A 25,642-nucleotide genomic window follows, 5' to 3' on the forward strand; every position below is an offset into this window, starting at 1 on the left:
TCTGCCAACTGCTTCAGTAATTTTCATTACAAAATCAAGTTCTCTCTAGACTTTGCCTGTCAGTTGTCTTCTGATGTTGTGGTAAATAATTAATTTTAACTGCCTGGATTATGTTAGCAGTTCAGGTGCAGTCTTCCCAGTCCAATGCTGCTAGTTTTGACCTTTTTCCTAATTACCATAATTTCCTAATGATTCTGGGTATTACAACTACTTCAATAAATTTAGAAGTGTCCTTTACATACCAATACCTGAAAGTAAAAAAGCAGAGCAACTGAGCATGTTACTCATCTGCAGTCAAACAAAACACCGATGCTCCCAAGAAAAGTTATACCGTATTTTTCGGGCTATAAAACGCACTTCCTCCCCCCAAAAGTGGGTGGAAATGTCTGTGCGACTTATAAAGCAAATATTGCTGAAGCCCCACCCATCCGCCAGCCCCAACCCTTTGGCCTCTGCCTCCCAGTAATTTATCTCCTTGCAGCAAACAACAAATAGCCTGGTCAGCTTCAGCACAGCCTGATTTAGCATGAGCAGCTGATTAGCGGTTTGATCGGCCTCCCAGAATACCACCGATCAGCTGTTCCAGGCTGTGGGGCTTGCCGCCACCCATCGCCGCCTCCGCATGCCCCATTTTCCGCCTCAGCGCATCCCATTTTCAACCTGTTCCCATCACCGCCAATTGGCACTGCTTTTCGGCGGCAATCCCTGCAGCCTGGAACAGCTGATCGGCAGTATTCCGGGAGGCCGATCCAACTGCCAATCAGCTGCTTGTTCTAAATCAGGCTGTGCTGAAGCTGACCAGGCTGTTTGCTGCAAGGAGGCAAATTGCTGGGAAGCAGCGGCAGATTTTTTTTTCCTCCTCTAAAGCTAATGTGCGTCTTATAGTCCAGAGAATCTTATAGTCTGAAAAATATGGTACATCAATGCAAAATAATGAAGCTGCAAACCATAAAGAGAAGGAAGTCCAAAAAGAAGGAAAAAACAAGAGAAACAGGTCAGGCAGTAAGAAGAATGAAAAACCTGAAAGAAAAATTAAGGAGACCACAAAATGAAAGATTATTGGAAAGCTGTGAGGAGTTGGGCCAACAAACAGTACTTTTAAAAAAAAAAACTATTAAAAATTATTCAATAGTTTGACATAAAAAAGCAGTGCTATCAGGTACCTTAACTGCACATTCTTGACTATAAAGTACTAAACCACTCATCAAAATTAATGAGTCCATCAAAGAATTCTGCCCAGGATAGCCTCTCCCTGTTTCCTAGAAGAAAAAAATGCTCCATCAAACATACATGCCAGGAGTTACCCGAGTGGAAATGCAGGGCAAGGAGAAGCCTACCTGGCTCAATAGCAGCTGATATAAAAGACTGAGCTTCCCGTACTCTCTTCATCACTTCCTCCAACTCCTTTGCAGCAGCTTGTGGTGTCATTTCAGGTGGCTTCACTATTGCATTATTGGAGTGGTTTATTCTAAATTAAACCACAGATTGTATTGAGTTATTTCACTGCATGTATGCATATGTTTCAGTCTAGCATTTTTTTTTTTTTTTGTGCCATCGAGTAGAAAATGGATTCTTGTTATTTATTAGCTCACAAATGGTTTGGACTAGACTGCAAAACAATGAATTTCACAGATAAAACTACTGGGTTTTTTTAATCTTATTATTCCCTGAGGAATAATCAGTCTTTTTTTTTTTTTTGCATATTATGATTAAAGGAGAGGGAGTTAAATCTTTCAGAGATACATTTTACATAAAAACCTATAAAGGTAAAGATAAAGACTTTCCTGTCCTGTTGTGTCCAACTCTAGACCGTGGTGCTCATCTCGGTTTCTTAGCCGAGGGACCCAATGTTGTCTGAAGACCTTTTCTGTGGTCATGTGGCCAGCATGGCTATACGCCAAAGTCATATGAAACACTGTTACATTCACACCGAAGTGGTACCTATTTATTTGGTCACATTTTGCATGCTTTCAAACTGCTAGGTGGTCAGGAGTTGGTGCAGGAACAAGAGCACACCCTGTTGTGCAGCACTCAGGTCTCAAACCCAGGCTGTCGGCTTTCCAGCTGACAAACTCAGCATCTTTAACTGCTGACTCATTACACCACCCCCTCATAAAAGCCTATCACTTTTAACAATTACTTACCCTGCCTATTCCTCCTCAGCTAATGAGACAGAAAACTAATTTGAAAAACATGGTCCAAGAAAAACTTGAGACCTGAAAGTACAGGGGTGTCAAATTCAATTTCATTGGGGGCTGCATCAGGGCTGTGGTTGACCTTGGGAAGGGGGAGGGGGGAGGGACTGGGTGGGCGCGGCCATATGACACCACTCCCCAAATTGCTGGCATGTTTCTTCTTCGCACTGAGTAGACGGGCTGAAGCCATGCTGGTCCGATATTTCTTCTTTGTATTGGGTAGACCGGGCAAAGCCATGTTGGACCAATGTTTCCCCTTCCACATTGGGTAGACCAGGCTGAAGCCACGCTGTCCCCATGTTTCATCTTCGCATTAGGTAGACTGGGCTCAAGCAACGCGGGCTGGCCCCCTTACATTTTCCAGGACAGCCCTTGGGCCGGATCCGACCACATTGCGGGCTGAATCCGGCCCGCAGGTCTTGTATTTGACACCCCTGTGTAGTAAAATACCTCCTTTGAACTCAGATGTTTTTCTTCTTCCCCTTCTGTCAAATCATAGTCACATAACTCCTTAACTCCTTCCATCACTTTCTCAATCTAATTCTTTTGTTGCATTACTGCTCTCCTATGTCTCCTCTTCTCTCCCCCTTAATTTCCTAAGAATGCATACGGATCTATCTGAAGCCCAGACGTATTTTGACTATCAATTTAGCTTCTTTTTTATGAAATTCAAGAAAAATATTAAATTAGCATAGCATTTAAAATTTTATTAGATATTAAGAGAACACTTCTTGAATGTAAAAAAAGAATGGGGGAATGATGTTTTTGGCCAATTGCTTACCCTTGTACATATAAGATGAAACAAAAATGAAGCCATTAAGCTGCCTCTTATCTGAGTTTTCAAAATATGCCTTCAACCTCTAAATTAAAATAAACCCTAAATTTTACAGCATTTATTATGGTGCTTTCCAGAGAGATTACAATTTCCAAGACTCTCAAATCAGTACAGTGAATTGTTCAAGGTCTCTAGCACAGAACAGGACCCTACCGATGTACTACAGAATTGTGTCTCAATTCTCCAGCTGCCTTTATGAAAATATAATATATACGAGTGTTCTCTCACATTTTCATAAAAGCATCTTTCCATTCACATTTTATGAAATACTTGTAATTGTAATGCCAAGAATGAAGTGCAACTTCCTACAGGCCAATCAAATCCTCTGTGCTAAATCCCCAATGCTTATCCATGGCTTCTGTCCAAAAGTTATTTATTAACTAATTATAGCAAATGTATTATTTTATTTGGAGTAAAGTCAATGAGTTACCAATAAAAACATTTGCATTTTTCCCATAAACCTACAGCAGACCTATTTCTTAAGTGTGCATTGCGATATATTGCTTGAGTAAACCCATGGGGCTTGCACAAATTTTGTGGGAATGCATACAAATGTCCCTATGAAGAATATGTATGTATGTATTATGCTAGAAATAGGCAACCTAATACTCTCCAGATGGTTTGGACTACAACTCTTACAAACTCTTTCCACTCTGGCTAATGTTGATAGAAATTTATTATAAAAGTGTTTTTCTTACTTCAATGGTCTGTCTCCAAACACAACTCCATTAAAGGCAAGAGCTCTAGGTACAGAATTCTGGTCAGCAAATTCCACAAAGGCAAAGCGTGTTGGCTGGGTTTCGTCACCTGCCATCCGCACAAACTTCACTTCTCCAACTTGCTTGAAAAACTCAAGCAACTGATCAGCTGTTGTAGTCTGAAGGGGGGAAAAATAAACTCAAATTAAAAATAACTTACAAACTTATTTCTCATTCTGCTTATTTGGAATCATGCCAACTACAATGTTCATTTCTGTCACCAAAATTAAAGCTATTCTACATCTTGAACATCAATATTAATTGCAAGAAATAAAACTTTTATTTCCATATTTCTAAATAACACCTTAAACATCCTGTTTAAATTTAACTGACTGATAAGCATGACATTTTCTAACTGTCTGTTTACCCCAAAAGGAAATGACAACAATGATTATTGAGTAAAAATATGTGTGTATGTGTATGTATGTATGTATAATGTATGTGCATATATTCATATTTGAATATATGTTTATTTAACCTACTATAACCTATTCTAGTTTTTATATATACTACGTTTCCCCGAAAATAAGACCTGTCTATTTTTTTGAACCCTGAAATAAGTGTTTGGCCTTATTGCCATGCGCTCAAAAGCCCAATTGGGCTTATTATCAGGGGATGTCTTATTTTGGGGAAAACAGGGTATATATATATGTCTGGTTATGTGAACACGTTGCAAAGGGAAAAATCTAAGTCTCTTTGAAACTGTTATAATTTTACAACTTTATAATTTTAACATTTTTAATCTTAAATCAACTTTAATATTTTAAGTTTAATTTTAAATACTGTTTCCATGTTGATATTATACAGTACAACACCTAGAGCAGTTTTGAGGGAGCAACTGAAAGAGTAAAGGATATATGGGTGATGATAAATTCTATAAATGCTTAAGATGAAATCAAGAGATTTAATACAGATAAAACAGTAATGGAGATTGAATTAACTAAATATGGAATTTAAAAATGAATTTTGTACAATTGGCCATATGATTGTAAAAATGTACAAACCTTGTTGAAATTTGAAGAGGAACAAGTTAAGGATTGCATAATAAAATGGTTACAACATACAGATGGATCAATGGGAGAGGTTGGAGATAAAGAAACTAAATTTACACTATACTAAACTTTAAAATAAATTTTAAAATAACCAAAAAATAAAAAGCAAAAGAAAATACAATATATAATGTAGTATAATATAATATAATACATATATTATAAAAAATAACAGCACAGGTCCAATTAATTGTATATGATGGTACACTAAATATATTATTGGATATGAATGTTAAAATAAAACTTTTTTAATAAAAAAAAATAACAGCACTTTTAAAGTGCTTTTAAAAAGTGAAAAAATACAAGAAAATTAAAATATAGCATTAGAATGGTTATTCTATATACATTATCATTTAAGCAATGTATCTATAAACACATATACTCATATATGCTTATTTAACCTACCATAACCTACTCTAGTTTGTATACGAGGATGCCATATTTCTTCATATTTATACAAAGTCAATTTAATTTAAGATAAAATTTTTACAGAATGATATACCAGTGGTGTATGACACTTATGAGACCAGAGAAATTATCTAAGATATATAAAGACATCTAGTCAATGTGAAAATGAGATGTTACTATTTTTTCAATCCCCGTTTTGTTCATTTTGCTGTCTATTGGACATTTTATTTTAGTTTGGCTGTCTACTTGATTTAATGTTTTTAGCTGTTTTTTCTAGTATTGGTATGCTGCCAAGAATCTACTGGAGTTGGGTGGCCAATAATAGGGGGGGGGAAGCGGGGGGGTGGACAAATACATATAATAATACAAAGATGCCCATGCTTTGGATCATTATCCTCAGAGAAATCAGATTGGGTCCAACTTTGTCAGTCTATCCTAAGACCTTTGAAACTTGTTTTGAACCTGGACTTAGGGGTGAGGAGCTGAGCCCAGGCTTTGATTATGTATCTCTTTTTAACCCAGCTGTTATTTTATATGTTCCATTTTTGGTTTTTTCTGTTTTTGTATTTTTTTAATAACCAAATCATGATTTTGAGATAGGCAGCCATGTAAATTAAAATAATAAATACATAAAAGAGTATTATATTGGTGCGTTAAGGACCATATGAATCATAATGCAAAGATCTCGTATCACGGTGACCTTTGACTTAACAGATTTCCCAGACTTTGCTTGTGTGAAAGACTAAGGTAATTGGGATTCTCTGATGGAGAGAATGGAGCAAGTAACTGCAATTATACACAAAATAAGCAGCTACATTTTTTATTAATGTATTCCTCTGTTACAGAAATGTTTACCTGGGAATTCAGGTTTCCCACATACACAGTCCTTCTAATTTCATCAATCTTGGAAGGATCTACATTGCCCATAATGGGTGGCTGGGGTATGTCTCCAATAGCTGTAATGTTATGATCCAATGCTGTTGCTGGTATAGCTCCTAGTGGACCAAGGGAAATTCCTATCTGTAAGTAGAGAATATAGAAACAAGCATGGGGTCTTTCTTCTGTTTTGAATAATACAAAAATATTTTTATACTGATTTAAAAATTATCTGAAAACACTATAAAAATGCTATAAAATTCATTTTCAGTTTTAAAACATGAAGGAATAATTCTTTGAAATTCTGGCCAATAAGGCAATATTCTTAGCAGAAAAGCATGTACGAAGGTTGAATAGTTGGAGTACTGCAAAGCTGCTTCAGTCCTTTTAAAGTCTAGCAGCTTTCAATGCAAGACTGTACCAATCTGTAAAAATTCTAGCTTTAACATTATTTTTCTTGCTATTTCCTCTGATCCTTTGCTAATATAGACTTCTGCTGAAGTCTAAATCTTACTATGTTAAGGATTTTGGTTTATCCTAACAAATGCCCCATCTTACTCTGGATTTTAGCTACAATATTTTTTGATAAGATGCACCAGGCCATAAGACACACATTAACTTTAGAGGAGGAAAACAAGAAAAAAAAATCTGCCTCTGCCACCCAGCATCCATCCAGTATTCATCTGGCTAGCATCCTTACAGCAGCCTGGTCAGCATCAGCATATTATCGCAGCCCCAGCACGTCAGGGCTCTGTTCCATTGTGCCCACCACTGATTAACTGAGCTGAGCTGCCGCTGCCAGGGAACACTGGAGCCTTCGCTGCTGAGCAGTTGATTGGTGATTAGATCGGCCTCCCGGAGTACTGCTGATCAGCTGTTCTAGGTGGCGGGGATTGCCGCTGTCGGATATCACCGCCGCCAAACGGTGGTGGAGCCAGCAATCCCTGCTGCCTAGAACAGCTGATCAGTGGTATTTGGGAGGCCAATCAAATGCCAATCAGTTGCTTGGCAGCGAAGACTCCAGTGTTCTCCGGTGGCGACAAACGGCAGCAGCAGCGAACACCAACCCCCGTCCCCCCTGCCGCAATGTTCACTCTAAGATACAGAGAAATTTCCACCCACCCTCTTATAGTGTGAAAAATACTGTAATTACACATTAGATTGTGTCAAAGCCATCCCTACCACAGGCCAATTACTAAAAATGTAACTGAATCAGCTGCATTATTACATCCAGCATTACTTACTGAACTCACAGGAGGCGTTGGTATAGGAAGCAACCCTCCACCAGGAATCAGACTTGTTATTGTTGGAGCAGGAGCCAAGAGAGAGAGGGCTTTGGCTTCATCTGGAATTTTACCTGAAGAGCAAAATGGTTTTGTTATCAAAAGTAAGGTCACCTTTCAAATTTTATTCTTCTATTTACTATTTCCCTTCAACTTAAATATAGTAAAGAAAACAAAAAACTACAACAGCCTTTAAAAAAAAAGCAAAACAACACACGTCTTCCTTTCCCCTACTCCGCTAGGAACAGTAAGTGAGCAAAACTACAATCTTATTACCGGATTTTTACTTTAAAAACTGAACAATGAGTAGATAATTATTTAACACTTTGAGCTATGGGTCACCTGTACTGGAAACTTAATGTTCATGAACCAAACGATATCAAGCATGGACGCTTTCGCAGGACGTTGTTTCACGGTGATCGAAAGGTGTGTTACACATGACAACCGTTCGTGTTGGCTGCATCACTAATAGCACACAGAACATCAGATACAGAAAAGAAGAACATTTTTTAAAGTTTAATCCCCAGAAATGGCAAATAACCAAATCAGTCAAAAAGAAAAAAGAGGAAACAGGAGTGTGCTAAGCAAAAACTGGTCTTTTCTTCTGCTGAAAGTGGCTGTGAAAAATATTGCCAGTTGATCACTAGTTGTCAATCTGGTACAACAAATCAAAGAAACATAATGATTCATAGTGTAAGTACTTTGACCTAACAAGGCTCACACCTCTGTAGCATTATGAGGGGTAGTGTAATCTAGTCTTTACAAAAATATTTACTTGATCACTGGCATGTTTGTTATATCTGCATAATGTCAGTGCAGCTGATCCACTATTGTTTTTACAAGATGACAAGGAGATTCTGTCACTCGCTATACATATTCAGGGAGCAAGGCTTACCTCAATAAAATTGCTCAAGTTCTTAACTCAGAAATGTTTCATGTTAGGGATTGAAAATTAGGATAAAAATACTTTAAATAATTAAATAAAAATTATTTTACACTAACCATGGTGATCCATATTTGAATAATTTGATTGAGTTGATCTTTACTAAGGATAATCAATTTATACTACTTTTTAAGATGCTTTATAGCGGCTAACTACTATATTTGTGGGTTACGCCCAAACAATCTAAATGTAAATATTTTAAGCACACTACCAAAAGGATTAGTTCCTAATCTATCCAGAAATTACAGACTGCAGATGACACAGTATTCTGCCAAGGAGCCACCGTCTGAAATAACGGTTACTTATTAGAGCAAGCACAAGAATTTAAGTCAATCTGGCCTCATAAAACATCAATTATCTAGAATTATAATAGCATTTATAGTTAGAAAAACCACACAATATTTTTTATTTTAAAATCCTCACCAACTAATCTACTAAAGCTATAATGTTCCATTAAAAAAGCTACAGACATAATGTAGATAACAACACAGATCTCCATATTACGCTCAAAAAGTTATTCCACTTCAAAAAGGGGGAGACGTTTCTGATGTTAAAAAGTTACCTGAAGATCTATATTAAACATTCTGACAATTTGAGTTTTGGAAGGATATTATTTAAAACCTTGTATATATAAAAGTTGAAACACTGCAAACTTTGACTGAGAGGAAAGATTAAACCAGCTACATAAAACCCGTATTATAGTTCCACTTGATTGAATGGATTTAAAAATAATAGGATCTTGACTGAAATAGGGTTCAGTCCATAGTGAAATTTCCTATTGTTCTATAGGCTTTGAGAATTCAAGTGCACATTCCAAAATAAATGCTTATAAACTGCAGTCTCCTACTGATGGAAGACATTTAATTCAAACGAGGCATCCAACAGTCAAAGGGAAGTAACTAATTTTCAATGATTTTCCTCTGCCCTGTAAATTTCCTCATTCCTGGAAGCAGCATGGGAAATCATACAGAGAAATGAAAAGTCATAAAGTAACTTCTCTCACTTAATTGAGAAACTTTTGATCAGTGGGTAGCCACCAAGTAAATATAACAGATAGCAATTTATAGTAAATACTGAACTTTCTAAACTATATCTACATGTAACTAATTTACTAGAAAATAAGCCTTCTTTTAAAAAGCAACAAAATGAATATCTATTTTCAAAATTAAAGAAAGTAAAAGAATTTTTAAACATCTGCTAAACACAGACTTACTTCCAGAAAGGGCCCAACTGTACCTCACTGAACTTGTGCAAGACCAAAGTAAATTATTCCAGACTAAATATCATTGCATAGTTTCAGTGTAATCATAAGGTAAGAATGAAAATTTATAAAAATGTATTTCAATAATTATTTTGGCAAGACATTCCCATGCATAGGACTCCTTAAGTGCAAAACACTCAGCACTGGTGATAGCTCAAACAACACTTAAAAGCAATGATGTAAAAGCATAGACATGCACAAAAGGTTTTTACTCAGAACTAGACTATGTCACTTTAAACTGATTAATAACTCTTAACTACTACTTCAATCTGTTTAATTTAATTCTATCAATTTATTATTATTATTATTTAATCGCATTTTTATTTTAAAATAAAATAAAATTTAAAGCTTCTATCAAAAGTTTCAGCTCCTTACTTTACATTTCTAAATAATTTGTAGCTTTAGTATAGATCCTGCTGGTCCATTAGATAAACCAGTAGGGTTTACTGCTAATTATATAACTCCCTATTTAATCATAAAATTATCAGAGCACAGTAAAATATTTTTATTTTAAAAAAAAGAGATGCAAAACTATGATAAAAGGTGCCAAAAATAATTTGTGAACTCTCATCCCTGTTGTAAAAAAAAAAGTAGCAAAACTTATTGTTCTTGGGAAGGTTCTGTAGAAAATATTCAAATTCTATGTGTCTGTTAATCCAAGACAGACTGTCTTAATCATGTGCCAAGACGCAAGAAAAAAAATAGTGATGCTTGTCACCTTCTCACAGAATGCTACAGTGAAGAGAAGACAATATACAAAACAAACACTGGTCAGCAATTATTTTGAGTATTCCCTAATTTTTTTTAGATTTGTTACAGAAATTAGGATATTGAATATCAAAATTAAATAAATAGAAAACCTATTACCCTTGAAATAACATTAGCCTTCTTGACATATATCATATTACCAAATGTTTACATGTTCTGCAGTTCAAATTTCAATGGGAAATCTCAACAGGTTTCCATAAAGCTTAGGCATGAAGGAGAACATTTGCTCAAATACATATTTTAAAAAGTAACAGAGAGGTTCAAGGTAGGGAAATGGGGAAAGAAAGTTTCTGAAGACATTACAGAAGAAATGAACACTTCAAAATTTAGTCCATAGAAATCAATGCATAATACAGAAGCTGAATTATGTGGAGATAATGTAAACAATTTGATCACTTCATTTGATACTCAACATAGTCCTAATTAAGAATACAGAAATTATTTCCACTGATTTCAAATTATCTAAATTTAAAATTGCACTTACAGTTTAAATGTAAAGTCTAAATTGACTTTAGAATTATGTCAGCTCTTACTGACACAGTATTAGTTCCACAGAACAGATTTAAAATGAATCCTATAAAATGAATTCCTATAACAGAACAGCATTTTTACAGAACTGAAAAATCAGTTCACAAATAGAAACAAAAGAATTACAGCAAGAAAGGGACAAAATTAAAAGAAGAAGAAGAAAAATAAAGCAAAACAAAATAATAAAACAGAGACAGGGCGTCCATCTTCTGCAGGCCAGACTTCGTTCTCATTTTCCCCCATGAAGTTGTCACTTGGCGGCAGGTTTAGTGGCATGGCAAACAATGCCTAATTCAGGCAAGTGTAACAGGTCTGCCTTGGCCAGTCTAGTCATCTAATAATGCACAAATATCACACAGAGAAAACATACAAAACCAAATTAATAGTCAAAATCCATCTACCAGAAAATGTGGACATAAAAAGTTCAGAATGATGATTAAAGGTGATATCAGATGTATTTCAATCTTGTCTTCTCTCAAACTAGACCGAAGTCAGAGAGAAATCTCAAATACACATAAAATGAGAAGGGGACCACGCATTTTGACAATGTAATGTTGCACTGTATTCAAAACCACAAAGTTAATCATGAAGTATGAATTATATATTTGACATCATTTTTACTATTCAGTGAAGCCATTGCCATGCAATGCTGAGAGTAATTCCTGACAGACAAGGTGAATATTTTAAAAAGATCTCAACATTCTTCCCACCCGTGTCTGGATTTTGTACAATAATAAATTCATAAATATTAGGTATCACAGTATTTGGATTTCCCAGTAGAGAGTAGATCAACAGAGCATGTGTGCTCACCATCCTATGTAACTCTCTACTTTTCATATGAAATCCAAGGAAACTGCTAGGTTTGGTATATATAGGCCTATGGATTTGATCTGAGCATTTTACTTTAATAAACCATATGAATCACTTGTAATTAAAATCGAAATTTAAATAATTAAGAAATTATATTTACCCAGCACTGACTGCAGAGGAATAGTTTTGCATACTTACTTTGGAATAGCTTCTAATAGGCTTACTTTTAGGTAGGTTTATTGGTAGAATAATCCTTCCCAATCCAAGTATCTTTCCACTGTGTTCAATGAATTCCTCAAATCTCAGCCAGAACAGCTGGCTAAAAATTATATTAACTGAAATTTAGCATATCTGGGAAGTACAAAGTTGGGAAGATCACCACATAAATCCAGAGATTTGGGGGGGAAAATTTATAGTGGAGGAGGGAGTAAATGCCAATGACTGCTGCATTCTCTTCAATTGTTTTACATTTATCAATTTTTTCTTCCCATGCAGACAGTTAAAATGGTAAATTATAGACAAAATTCAAACTGATAGATTATATGCATAATCCTTGATGTAGTATCTTATTGACTTTATACCACATAATATGGAATGCATTTTTAAAACTCCAATAACTCACTGAGGGAGGAATTACAACTTAACGAAGTACCACTGTAATACAGATGACTTAGCTTTCTGTTAACTCATCTTATTATTGAGCCAAATATAAAGGGATAGAATAGGGCTAAGGAACACCACTAAATCCTCTGCATTAGTCTAGCAGAGACAGAGTAAAGTTAGTAAAGAGAGATTTTTCAGTTGGGAGAAATCTTTGTGTCTTTCTGGGCTGCTTTTAACACAAAGACAAGTAGAAGAACAGAAACTGTCTTTTCATATGCTCTTCTACTCCAGGCATGGAAAATCCAGATACATGAGGAAGAGCTGGTAAATTCTCTGTTGTATCCTTATTAGAAATCAAATATAAAAATACAAGTGAGATTATAATTTAGATCAGAAGTACAAATCAATATATTGTCAAAAAAAAATTCAAAGATGTACAATATGTAACCTTTGATAACTATGCTAATTTATGAAGCTGCTCCAATATCATATTGTTGTAGACAAAGGGGATAGATGAACACAATAAAGCAATATTCTTATATATTTGCTCTTACTGAATAAACCATATTAAACATCAGTACAAGCAAAATGAATTAGCAAAAATTACCTGACTTAACTTACTAATACTTTTAAGTCACCGCTCTTATCAGACAACTTTGCTTTCAAAACAAAATAAAGAAACCCATTTGTAATATTCTCTATCCAGATATGTCCACATTTTTGCACTGGAAAAAAAATCTGTTACTTAAAAAAGAACTATTCCACATTGTGTTCCTGAAGTTGAACTATTTAACTGTACTATAATTAACATATTCCTTTCTAGATATAGTGATGGTTTGGTGTAATGGTTAAAGCATCAGGCTAGAAACCAGGAAACAGTGAGTTCTAGTCCCTGTTCGGGCACAAAGTCAGTTGGGTAAGCTTTCTCTCAGCCCTAGAAAGAGGCAATGGCAAACCATTTCTGAAAAACCTTGCCAAAAAAACTGCAGGGACTTGTACAGGCAGTCAATGAGAATCCGACTGAACTAAAATGAAATATAGTCTCTCTCTCTCTCTCTCTCTCTGTGTGTGTGTGTGTGTGTTTATTTTCTTCATGATATTTAATCAAAGATTTCACAGAATTAGGTTTATCAATAATTGTGATAAAATTATAAGGACTAAGAAAAGCAAGTAAATATGTAACAGCACCAACAGATACTTTTTGATATTTGTATTTTAGCAAATAATCTTCCACAGCCCAAAGAGCTATGAAGCTATTTTAAAATAAATAATAAATGCAATATGGACAGACAAAACAATCTTTCAGTTTACACACAGGCCTATCAAGGGAGCTTCTCATTTTACAGTCATTCATTAAGATGAATGTTTAACCTATGTTAATTGGATAAAGATATTACAAAAGAAAAATGGAATAAACAAACACGTGAGAAAAACTGAAATCGCAAAGGAAGCCAATATACAGGCTATGCAGAACTGTTCAAATGGTTTATGGAAAGCAAAAGTTTAGCATAAGTTAATAATGCTAAGAATAACAGAAATGATTTCTTTAGATATGTTCACAATAAATAAAAATGAAGGTGGCAAACTGAATAGATAACAAAGTAAATACAGTCAGAGCTACTCAATCCCTCTTTTAGTTCAGTGTTTTTTTTTAATGAACAAAAGAATTTTGTCAAGAAATTATGAAAAGCAATAGGTTGAGATGCTTCAATTTGGAGTTGTACTCAGTAATCTAAATGAACCTTTTAAAATCTCTGGTTGAAGCTTGGGCATAACAAAAACATGGCTGGGAATTATCTCTTTTATTTTGAATGAGTTTGAATTTCCAGGGCTAGATGAACTACATGCTACATGAAATAACTAATCGTCTTGGCTGAATTTCTTGAGAACTGAGCAAAGTGCCAGATGACTAGAAGAGAGATAATAATGTCCCTATCTTCAAAGAGAAGAAAAAGATTCAGAAAAGTATGTGCCAGTCAGCATGACATCAATACTTAGGAAAATTTTGGAGAAGAAGATAAAGAAATTAATTTGGAAAAATATACTTACTTACTTACCAAATGTTAGCATGGACAAATCTTGTCAAAGTAATCTTATGTCATTTTTGACTGAGTATTTCTTGAACACATTTTGGGAATGCTGTATATTTAGTGCACAAGACATTTCAAAAAGTAACTCATGACATTATTAGCAAAATACTTAGTAAGGACTGGGTGATAATTAAGTGGACACAGCTGGGTCAGAAATCATACTCAGAGGGTGCATATTGATGGTTGCTCATCAAATCAGAGAGGTATCATACAGAATGCCACAAAGATCAGTCCTGTGTCTTCAACTCTTCAATATTTTTATTAATAATTTATAATTGAATGAAGAAAAGAAAATGCTTCTAAAATTTGCAGAGAACATCATACAATGAGCTAGTTACTGCACCCATAGTCAGAACTAAAATAAGTAATGATCTTGACTGATTTGGGGAATGGTCTAAAAGTAAGAGAATAAAATTAATCAGAAATAAGCACAAAACTACTTCTTAGGAAATAACCATTAAATGTACAAGCATAGGATGGAAAATATATAACCTGGGAATAATACATATAAAAAGGCAGATCTGTCTGAATCATGGAAAATACTATTTCTACTTCTTTCTGTTTTGGTCAAAATAGTATAGTACTTCAAGGAGGATTGAAAGAAGTTGTTGTAGATCCAGAGAAGAGCAATGAGAAACTAGAAACTAAATATTAGGACATGATATTGCAGATTGTATATGCTTAGACTTGAGGGGGGAAAAACACAACTGAGGGAAAATATGATAGAACTCTTTAAATATCTGATGTTACAAGAAGCCAAATAAATTCTCTCTCATTCCAAAAGGTAAATAACCAAAAAATAATTTAAATTTCAGAAAGGCAGACTTTGACTATTAGAAGAAACTTTCTAACAGTAAGGGCACTTCATAAAGGAACCAGACGCTGTTTATTCTATATTTTTAACTGATTTATAGAAAACAAAAGGCTGAGGATGTAAAGGCTCAAATGTCCCTCCATGAGGGAGATGGGCAATCTAGAAACAAACAAAAAAAAGGGCAATGCTGAAAGCAGTGGTTTCCAACCTAGACAGAACCATTATAGCAAAAGTAACTCAGCTACCTCCAAGGGTCATCCTGTACCCCACCTAATAGTTTTAATTCAGAAGGGAGGTAATATATACCTAAAGTTTAAATTCTGGACCATAGATGTAGCTGTAAGGTTGCAGTGGACAATCAACTGTAAAGTTTTGAAACATGCTGTGCCTTCACTTAGTGCCATTTCACTTGTATCCTCAGCCTTGAATTACTTATATTTTTGTTCAAAATCCCACCTTTTAACTTCTGCCTGAATAATTAGAATTGTACCTATGGTTTTCAGCTGCTGTTCCCAACATTTTCCTTTCTACCAACTATGAATGAATTATTAGTAATAACATTTTTCTAAATCCTCTCTTACCTGCATGGCTATTCCACTTTCTTGCCTCTCTACTGAAGCTACAAAAGTGGCCTTCAGATATAAGTACTAAACTAACAAAACCCAAAGCTAATACAGAAATAACTGATCATATAAATATTTTGCAACACTAATGTAAGAAATAAATGCCCTCTAATACTAACATAGTCCAAATAAACCCATAGAACATCCCACTTAACTAAAATTCTAACAATATTAGAAGTAAATACAGGAACAGCTTTTCAGGCCTTTGCCTTGAAAAATGGCATGGACATAAAAAATATCCTTAAGCTAAAACGGCTAAAACCTTACGCTGTATGTGATTTCTCATAGAAGATTTGATTTCAGTCATTTTAAAAATTCAATTTTCAAAATATTTAATTTTGAGATTACCTGAAGCAATTTAGGGATCCTGATGTGGTGTTGACCCTACTAAGTAACTACTCTCTATAATATATTATTTTTTGTATCATTTTATTATTGGAAAAGATATGATAACTAGCTTGGAAAAATTATTCTATTTTCATAACTCATAATAAAACTAAAAAATATGGTTTCTATTGCTATAACAAAGACGTGTGCTCCTCTCATTTAATTAAAAATATGTTTAGGACATTTTCATATATAAATATGTCTGTGTTGTTCAACTCACTTTTTGTAGGCAAATGGTGAACAACACATATTGGAATAAAAAGAATTAGTGAAAGAAGCAAGTCCTCATCCTTGTAAAAGATTACATTACATTAAAGTAAGTATCCACATATTTGCTAAAAAAAACATATGGAACAAACTGACAGAGTGGAGACCACAAAAATGAAAAAAAAAAACATACTGAAAATACCAACCTTCTGCACAGGGTACAACTATCAGAGCTCTGTCAATAAAAACTGTGTTTGTTAGATGCTGGGCCACACCAACACTTGAAGACTCCCGAAACTTAATATAACATACTTTGGAAGAAAAAGCAAGCGGTGCATTGCTGCAAGAAAAAGAAAACCAATTAGATGTTACAGTTTCATCTTTTTTTCAAGCTGTGCTCAAAAGCAATTGTGAACACATAAACACCAAAAAATAAAAATTAAGACTTATATTTTTCAATATCATTTTAATGCATCTTACTCTGATGCATGTGAAAGTTAATTATAGAAGATATCAGTTCTTCTACATTCTTAATTTCTTATATGTCTACTTCATATGTGGTTAAGAATATCAAGCTTTTGTCAGACAATATCACTCAACAACTGAATTTCCTATTTACTTCATAATATAATAAAATATACATCTAAGCATAATCATAAGCTTGTTGATAAAACATTGTTTTACTATCATTATTAAGTTTAAAAGTAACTAAAAATATTCCACTTTTTATAAACTACTATTGACTGCAACAATGCTTTAATAAGTGTCACAAGACCCTTCTATAATTAGGTTATATAGATAAGACCTTCTAAACAACTTAGGCTGATTTTGAAAAACCAGTTCAATCTATCTAGCTAACTTCTAATTCATAGACGTTTCTATGAACTGAAGTCAATCTGGAATAAAGTTGATGCATTATGTGATTTATGAACTATAATTATGCTAATATATTTAAGAAATGGTTTAACAGAAACAATCTGAAAATGTTTTCCAAAGCACGCCTAACTTCTATGTCTTCCTTTGAATGCCCTATTTGTTTCTTACATTATCATTCCTTCTTTGATATTAAACCTGCAGGGTCATTTTTAATATTTTGACATAACATTTACGAAGTAATAGTATTTCAGTCTATATAGAATGCTTCCAATTATTTTCCTCTGCATCTTAAGATTTGTAATTTTAAAAGGCTTAAAAATCCTTAAAATTAATAAATATTTTGGGTTTAATTTGTGTGATACAATGTTGATAATCATACTGTAAATATATTATTAATACTTCATATTTCTGTTACAAGGCCAGTCAAAACAGCTAAAATTTTAATACATTTAAGAATTGGATTAATTGCAGGCATGGAAGACCAAAATCTGAACTAGAATATTGTAGCCAGTAAGAAGCATCTCCAACATTATAGTGCTGATCTATGAGGAGCCTTCAGCATTGGCATTCAATTTTTAAAAGCTATTAATAATAATGCCAATTGCACAAATCGTTCATATTTAGCTTAGTTATGATTTTTGCACATTAGAAAATAATACTTAATAAAGCGTGCTTCAAAGACTACAAATTCTTTATTTGTATTAACATTTCAATTAATTATTAATCTGTTCACACTCAGTAAACAGAAAAGAGAACAGAAAAAATTCAACCAGTTAATTCAAAGTAATATATAATCAGACAAAATACCCTGATCTCAAAAATGGTAACTCGGTCTTTAATGACAAAACTGTTAACTGTCATAATGAAGGTTAACAGTAGAAGGATCATGGTTAACTTTAGGCCAATTACTGAAGCAGTGAAATATTAAAATTCATATTCAGAAAGCAATAAAAATGAAATCTAAAATTGGGAAACAAAAATATATTTAGTTATTCAATATTTTGACTGTGTGCATTTTGAATTTGCTGAACAGAGAATGGTGTAAGGAGAGACTAAAAGACTTTTGAATTCAAGAAACAATATTGTTTTTTACAATTTTATTTCACTATTTTTAAATTTCGGCCAATTGAATTAGATTTTTAAAGATTTATTCTGTTTTTTTAACTTTTGTGTAATTATTTTATTCTGGCTGTAAACCGCCCTGAGTCTTCGAAGAAGGGCGGTATAGAAATATAAATAATAAATAAATAAACAAACAAACAAACAAACAAACATAAAAGGTGGGTGACCAACAGTTTGTTTTATCTTAAGAGGCATATGGACAATCTAGGGTCCATATGCAGACTCTCAAAATTCCAGGATCGCAGCACTGGCATTTTGTAGTAAAAAAGCTATTTTGGCAGAGCAAATTCTGGATATTTTACTGGTGAAGAGGAATCCAGAGTGGGGATGATATAATTATCTCTTTCAAGATGTTCCATTCCTTTCCTGCTATTACATCAAAAGAAATATTAAAAGGGGATACAATTCTAAAACTTTTCTTTTTTCTAAAGCATATTTTTTTATCAAATCCTGTTGTTTTGTAAACCATGGTGCTTTACTTGAACATGCTGCGTAAATTGAGCTAAGGTTTATTTAATAAAGGTTAATGAAGTCATGGCTTCTGTGATACATGAAAATAACCAACAGAAAGTATTTTTCTGTGCCATACAAATTAGTATCTGTTGGGGAGATTGTCGGAAGTCTGAAGAAGGCTATTTATGAAAAGTAAATGTTGATTTAAGTATATTTTGGCTTTTCTAATAAAATAATTATTTCTACATTCTATATTTTCACATATCAAGAATTAAAAAATAAATTTATATTTTTATTGTATACATTTATCAATATAATGAAGGAATGGCAAGGCCAAGGATCAAAGTAAGAAAATTATTTCCCAAAATTAAAAAAGCTAAAAAAGGACAGCAACAAAGAAAGCAAAATTTTCAAATTCTAAATCCAACAGCACTATAGACTTTATTTTATTATCAGCTATCATCGCTTTTTATAACATTCAAAACTCTGACTTCAGAGTCCTTGCTGAGATTCCCCATCCCAAAGAGATATGATGAGAAGGGACTCTGCGAAAGCGTCAACAAAAATTGGGGGAACTAAATATGTACAACCTATAGGACAAGAGGGAGTGGAAGAGAGGGAACATGACTGAAAGTCTGAAACCTTTAAATATATTAAGGGTGTGGATGAAATACTAGAAGGCAGTATTTTCAGTATTAAGAAAAAATCAAAACATAAGGGCAGTCTCAAACTGATAGGAGGGAAATTCAAAAGCAATGTTTGAAAGCTTGGGACAGCTCCCAGCAGAAACTGTGGGTCAATTATTAGCAACTGAGTTTAAACATAAACCCATGTCCATTGTCTGACATACATTTTAAAAATAAAAAATAAAAAAACCCTCAAAAGACAGGCTGGATGGACTACTAGACGATCTTTTTCTGACATCAGTTTTCTATCTTTTTATGTTTCCTTTTCTGTGGAATGTCCTTCATCAGAATTAAGTCTACATTCACTTCTAATATTCTGGAAGCTTTCAAGAACATGTCTTTTTCAACTGCAGATCAGTGAAGCAACAGAAAAGCATGTATAGTAAGTACATAAGTATTTGCTTTTGGGTATATTTTAACCTTAAGGTTTATCTTCTTAATAAAAAGAATCATGTCTGCTATCAGTGACATGTTTGGTACCTTTTATCACACAGCACATTCAACTGCAGAATTCTAGCTACTTGATTATAACAAGTACTTGAACACGGTTGGAAATGTTTCTGGGAAACCATAACGATTCAACATTCCCTGAACATTATTGATAGACTGTAAAACATGCATGTCGGGATTTTAGATTTTGGATTACGTGATACAGCATCTGCGATTGGCCGTACCATGTTACAAGGAAGAACCTCCATTTATCTACAGTATTAAACTAAAGATGCCTTAAACAGGTTGCCATTCCTATCCTACCCGTATTGAAATTGGCGGTTCAGCCCATGAAATTTCATTAAACCCTGTTCCAATTAAGTAAGCAAAGGACCGAAGTTCTACAGGGACCTAAGGTTGGTTGAAAGACTAAGGCTGATTAAACTGCACAGCAGAATCAATTCGAGCGGTTGGATGGGCTGAGGGGGAGAATCTCTGGGAAAGAGCTAGAAGATGCTGCCCTTGCCGCATCTTTTCCAAAGCCAAATAAACGGAAAGAACCTATCTGCAGAGGGTTCGGATCAGGGCTTCTAACAAAAAAGCGCCAACCTCAAAGTCGGAGGCATTTCTCACAATACCGAAAGGGAAAAGAAGGATAGGACTGAGACGAAAGAGGGAGAAAAAAAAAATCCGTGCATAGGTGCCATCTTCACTCCGGGCAACAATCCTCGCAGAAAGCAAAAGTCTCAAAACGGAGCTACTACCAGCCACCCACAAGCAAAATGGAGGGCGCAGCATCCGGTCAGTTTTTTTAAAATATATATATATACCCCTTTCCTCAAAAGACAGTCATTCCCGCCATTCTCTATGGCTTCCCGGGCCTCACTTACTCCGGAGGGTAAAGGCGTAACTCCTCAATGTCACCTAAGAAACCGAAGAGCGTCCGCATCTGCTCACTAGTAACCGCGGAAGACAAATTAGTGACCTGAATAACCGAAGTTGGAGTTAAAGGAAAGCCGAGGGGGACCCCGATTCCACCGCTGTTCATCATGATGGCGGCAATTTCTCTATCTGACCCAAGCTAACGCACGTAAGCGAGGAGACGGAAGTTACCATAGAAAAGGCGTCTTGTCCTAGAGTGTATATAAGTTACGATATTTCCGTTCACGTGGTATTCTATGAGGTGAGAAGCGTTTAACAGCCCTGCGGGTACGGCTTTCCTAGAAAGGTTGTTTTGTAGAGGAGGGTGGGGGAGTCTCTAATTTGGACTGTCATTGTTAACCGGGGGATAAATTATCTCGCCACTATTGGAATTGAAGTTCAGCGCGTCTGAAAAGGGACAAGTTGGAGAGGACAACTCTATGGTCAAAGTATCCCAAATACAAAAACCAAGGCACAATACGAAGTCCGACCTTTCCTCAAGCTAGGATGAAGTTTTCCGAAAATCCCGCATAAAGCAAATTCACTGGTTGATGCACGTGGGAACGTGGGGTGGGGGTATAGGCGTTGCAGGGTATGACGACACGCGGTATTTTGTAAACCAAATGACAGTGACCATGTACAGTACTCAAATTTTAGAGCCTTACACTTAAGAGCTATTTAAGCATATTTTCTTGTCTCATATTTATATAAAACATGTTTTATAGAATTATGATACAAAGGAAAAACATCCTTAAGTAGTGCAAGCGTCTTCTATAGGTGGATTTTTCATGTATGGCACCAAACAATCCTTCACGGCATTAAAGGATATTGTTTGCGTAATATTATTACGTTGTTGTACACAGGTTAGACCAGGTTTAAAAAGCGCATCCTAAGGCTGAGGCTCCGGCGCCAGCTTCAGAGCCATGGCTGGAAGTATTAAAGGTTTGAGGATCCACAGCTACAACTGCTCAATGTGATGACAGATACGAGCGGGGACTAAATGAGGGTTGGGCGGAAAGACGTCTTGGTATGTTTCCAGAGTTTTCATGCTAATTGAGTGTCCTCACACATTTTCCCCTGGGTAGATTCAACTCACTTCGGACATTCACTTTCAAGTCCCTAAGATATCTGGCAAATATTGGAGAGAGACTCCCCTCACATTTTTAACATTTCCCTCTGGGTCCGTCTAACAGTTCAGGGATGAAAAAGGAGTCCAAAAAAAGATTCAGATTTTGAAACACTTTGGTTTCTGGGTGTGAAATGGGCAATGGTCTCAAGGAAGCAAAAAGCCCTGGACAAGTTTTGACAAATTTGTGTTTTAAATACACTGATAATATTCAAAATGAACTGCTTGTTTAGCTTGCAACACTTCTCATTAGCATAACTCACAAAGCATAACTGAGAGACCTGGAAAAGCATCCTATCTAAATTGTTGCCATTGATAAATGGCTGTGAATTTCATTTAAGAGTCAATTTGTCTACCTATCTACCTACCTAACCTACCTACCTTCAGGAATAGCAGTATCAAATGCTTATCAGTATGAAATGATTTGTTCATACATTCTATTTAATTCAAATACTTTTTGAAAAATTCTTTAAAAATTCCAAGGGGGTATATTTCAAGAGTTTATAAAAAGTAAGATTAATTTAAATTGAAACCAATAAAGTACACATAACTTTAAAGAGCATTAGTTTATTATCTATTCTTCTCATGTGTTACTCCAGAAACAATTTAATTATATACAAAAAAACTGGAATGCTGAATAAATGCTGATCAATAAAAACATTACAGAGCGGCTGACAAGGGAATAATTATTTTAAAAAGTAGTATACAGCAAATTAATGATAAAGGCTTGGTTCTGTGTGTCCCTTATTGCTATGATTGTGTTCACAGATGTGTTCAAGTATGTACACATTTTTAAACTCCAGTCAAAAATAGTAAAAAAAATATTTACACAATAAATATGTGGGACTTTTTCCAAAAAATTCACTTAAACTGATTCTTTAAAGAACTGCTACAAAAAAACCTGAATTGATAACATGATCCATTCTGTATCTATTCCATCAAATTTCCAGATATATTTTGATAAAATGAGAAACATTAGAAATCCATGGCTTCAAGAAACGTTTTTCTGTTTCGATGATCTTTTTTCAACAATCTCTCCTCAAACATATATTCTGACCATGTTTTTTCCCATAAAAAAACTTTAAACAGAAGTTTATTTCCTTGCAAACAGACAATAAAGCACCATTTTTTCTTGCACTGTTACTTTAAAGTGTAAACAATGAAAATTTTAGCAATGGTTTTAACAAAAATTATTCAAATGAATTTCTAATTTAGTTTAAGGAATATTTCTCATTTCATACAAAATACATTATTTTGGGACATATTTCATTCTTATGTCTTGTATGCAAAGATAAATTGAATCTATATTCAGCTTTGAAACTTATATTTCACATAATTATGATTTGATTTATATTCTCTTTATTAAAAGACTGAATTTAATAGTTAAAAGCAATGAATATGAATGTGAGTCACTGAATAAATTGTAAATAAAATAGCAACACTGAAGCTTGTCACCATATAGCTTTTTTTAAAGATTAAGAGCACACAGAAAATGTGAATTTTACCAAAATACAGCACATTTCTGCTAATATAAAAAACAATGCCTATGTAAATTTTAATAAAATCAACTAAAGTTAATGTACAAAGAGTTGTTAAAGGATTTCAATTAAAATTAAGAATTATATGCATTACAATATTCAGTTGGTAAGCGAAGTGCAATATCATTTAAGTTTAGGTATTCAAAAACTACTGAGAGCTAACAATGTGGATTTTCCATTCAAGTATGCTTTTGCAAAATCTTTAACAGATTGGTACTTTGCTAAATTTCTTTTTAAAACTATTGATTTCTATTAAAATTTCAATTAAATGAATATTTTTCCAATGATGAGTTAATCATTCACTTTTAAAAACAGTTGTTGTCTTCTATGGCACTTTTCTGTGGTCCATAATACCTATGTATTACTTAGGCAATATTATTACATCATGAACATGAAGAACATAAACATTTGTCATAAACAAAATTATAATCCAATGTTTTATGCAAGTAATAATAAACAAAAGGCAGCTTGTAATAAATCACTCTTACATTAATATAGTTAGAAATCCTTTAATGACTCTCAACTGTCGAATTCACATTTAATGTCACCTGTAGGAACAGCCCTTTGAAGAAGATCACACAAGTTGGTGGGCCCAAAATACCTGTCCCTTTACAATAGGGAACAACCTTCTATTGCTGTGCAACAGCGTCCCATAACCTGACTTTGGTTATAGCTCCATAGTATTGTTTCTTTTAGTCTCACAAGGCAATTGAAGGCCAATGAAAATCAAGAGTTCTTTCTGAATCATTTATTCTGGGACAGCCCAATCTTCATATGGCTCATTATCATAAGCCTCCTTGAAAAGACCACAGCTTTTCTATTCAGAACATGCACGTGTTAAAATTCAATGTGTCTATGCATCATCATCATACATTACAGGCAACACAGCAAAAACTGGCCATTTCAGGTTCTTTTCAAAAATGTATAAATAATTTGAATATGGAGCATTTTATACAAGGCAGAAGAAAATCATCCTTTCATATAAAAACAGGAATTTTTGTAATGAGAGTACCTTTTCAGTACAACTCCATAGCATAATTATTTTTTTAAAAAATGTGTGATTAAAAACACTCAAAACTAAATTACACATAAGAATATGACAGGCAATGGATTTGATATGAACCAATCCTGTAGAACTTCCAGAAGTATATTTATTCACTCTGCCTTTAAAAAAAAACCTTCATGTTTTATTGCATTTTTTCAGTTGGTACATATAGATTCTTGCATTAAGTTCCTCTCCCTTTCTTTTAATTTCAAACTTTTACCTGGCCTTTTAATTTAATCCAATCAGTCCACTTTCAGTCTACCAATTCATCTATACAATACGCACATTGCAAAGCCAACTTTTAAAATTTCTTACCAATATCTACCGAAGTGGTTTCAGCAAAGATTCTAAAAATAAATGAAAAATTAAAGGCAACAAAACTGCTATAGGACAGAAAGCCCTGCCATCTGTCCACTGGCTACAATGGAGGCTCCTTGTACACAAAGTTCTGTAATGTATATGAATTATCCACAAAATAAACTTACCATCTGTACTAAATAACCACAGGTTCTTGGAGGAGTGATCCTTGATTGCTACACTGTCTTAAAACAATTTAGCTCTAATTACCATATGCATTTCCATAACTGCTTCATTTATATTCTTTACAGTGGTTTTTCCCCATAACCACAAATTCATTATTTTATTACTGTACATAGTTTTAAAAGTTTTGCATACAAAAATAGTCAAAATATTAAGTTTTCCACAAGTCCTTCAAAAATTACACAGAATTTCCTCTTTCTCCACAGTGTTTAAGAAAGCTCTCGAACAATAGTAAGTTCCACTGTGTTCTGAAAAGTCTTTAGCAAAGATACTGCTTGCCCATGATCAATACTGATGAAGCTATATCCATTAGCCTGAAAAGAAACAAAAACATTAATTAATTAAAAGCAATAAGTTTTTAAAGTTTGTTTTTGAACCTTATTTTTTTTAACACCATTCAAATGAAATTCTAATTTATAATTTTCAGAAAACTTTGTTGTTGTTCCAATAACATGTCAATGGAGAAGG

At 34.2% G+C, this 25,642-nt stretch overlaps 2 protein-coding genes across 4 annotated transcripts in view; both read right to left on the reverse strand.

Moving 5' to 3' along the window:
* SREK1 (splicing regulatory glutamic acid and lysine rich protein 1) overlaps positions 1 to 21,097 on the reverse strand; it is a 32,359-nt gene extending 11,262 nt beyond the window's left edge. The window contains exons 1-6 of one of the 2 annotated variants that reach the window (XM_058169515.1): positions 20,895 to 21,097; positions 16,645 to 16,778; positions 7,366 to 7,478; positions 6,101 to 6,265; positions 3,729 to 3,907; positions 1,338 to 1,468 (exon numbers count right to left, since the gene is read on the reverse strand). In XM_058169515.1, coding sequence (XP_058025498.1) covers positions 1,338 to 1,468; positions 3,729 to 3,907; positions 6,101 to 6,265; positions 7,366 to 7,478; positions 16,645 to 16,778; positions 20,895 to 21,055 — 883 coding nt within the window. In that variant the 5' untranslated portion in view covers positions 21,056 to 21,097. The remainder of the gene's footprint in view (positions 1 to 1,337; positions 1,469 to 3,728; positions 3,908 to 6,100; positions 6,266 to 7,365; positions 7,479 to 16,644; positions 16,779 to 20,894) is intronic. The other variant, XM_058169516.1, reaches the window with a different exon arrangement.
* Positions 21,098 to 24,322: 3,225 nt separating this feature from the next.
* ERBIN (erbb2 interacting protein) overlaps positions 24,323 to 25,642 on the reverse strand; it is an 86,215-nt gene continuing 84,895 nt past the window's right edge. For both annotated transcript variants that reach the window (XM_058169509.1, XM_058169510.1), the window contains one exon: positions 24,323 to 25,488. In XM_058169509.1, coding sequence (XP_058025492.1) covers positions 25,384 to 25,488 — 105 coding nt within the window. In that variant the 3' untranslated portion in view covers positions 24,323 to 25,383. The remainder of the gene's footprint in view (positions 25,489 to 25,642) is intronic.

The sequence above is a fragment of the Ahaetulla prasina genome, chromosome 2, assembly GCF_028640845.1.
Source record: "Ahaetulla prasina isolate Xishuangbanna chromosome 2, ASM2864084v1, whole genome shotgun sequence".
Lineage (NCBI taxonomy): Eukaryota > Metazoa > Chordata > Lepidosauria > Squamata > Colubridae > Ahaetulla > Ahaetulla prasina.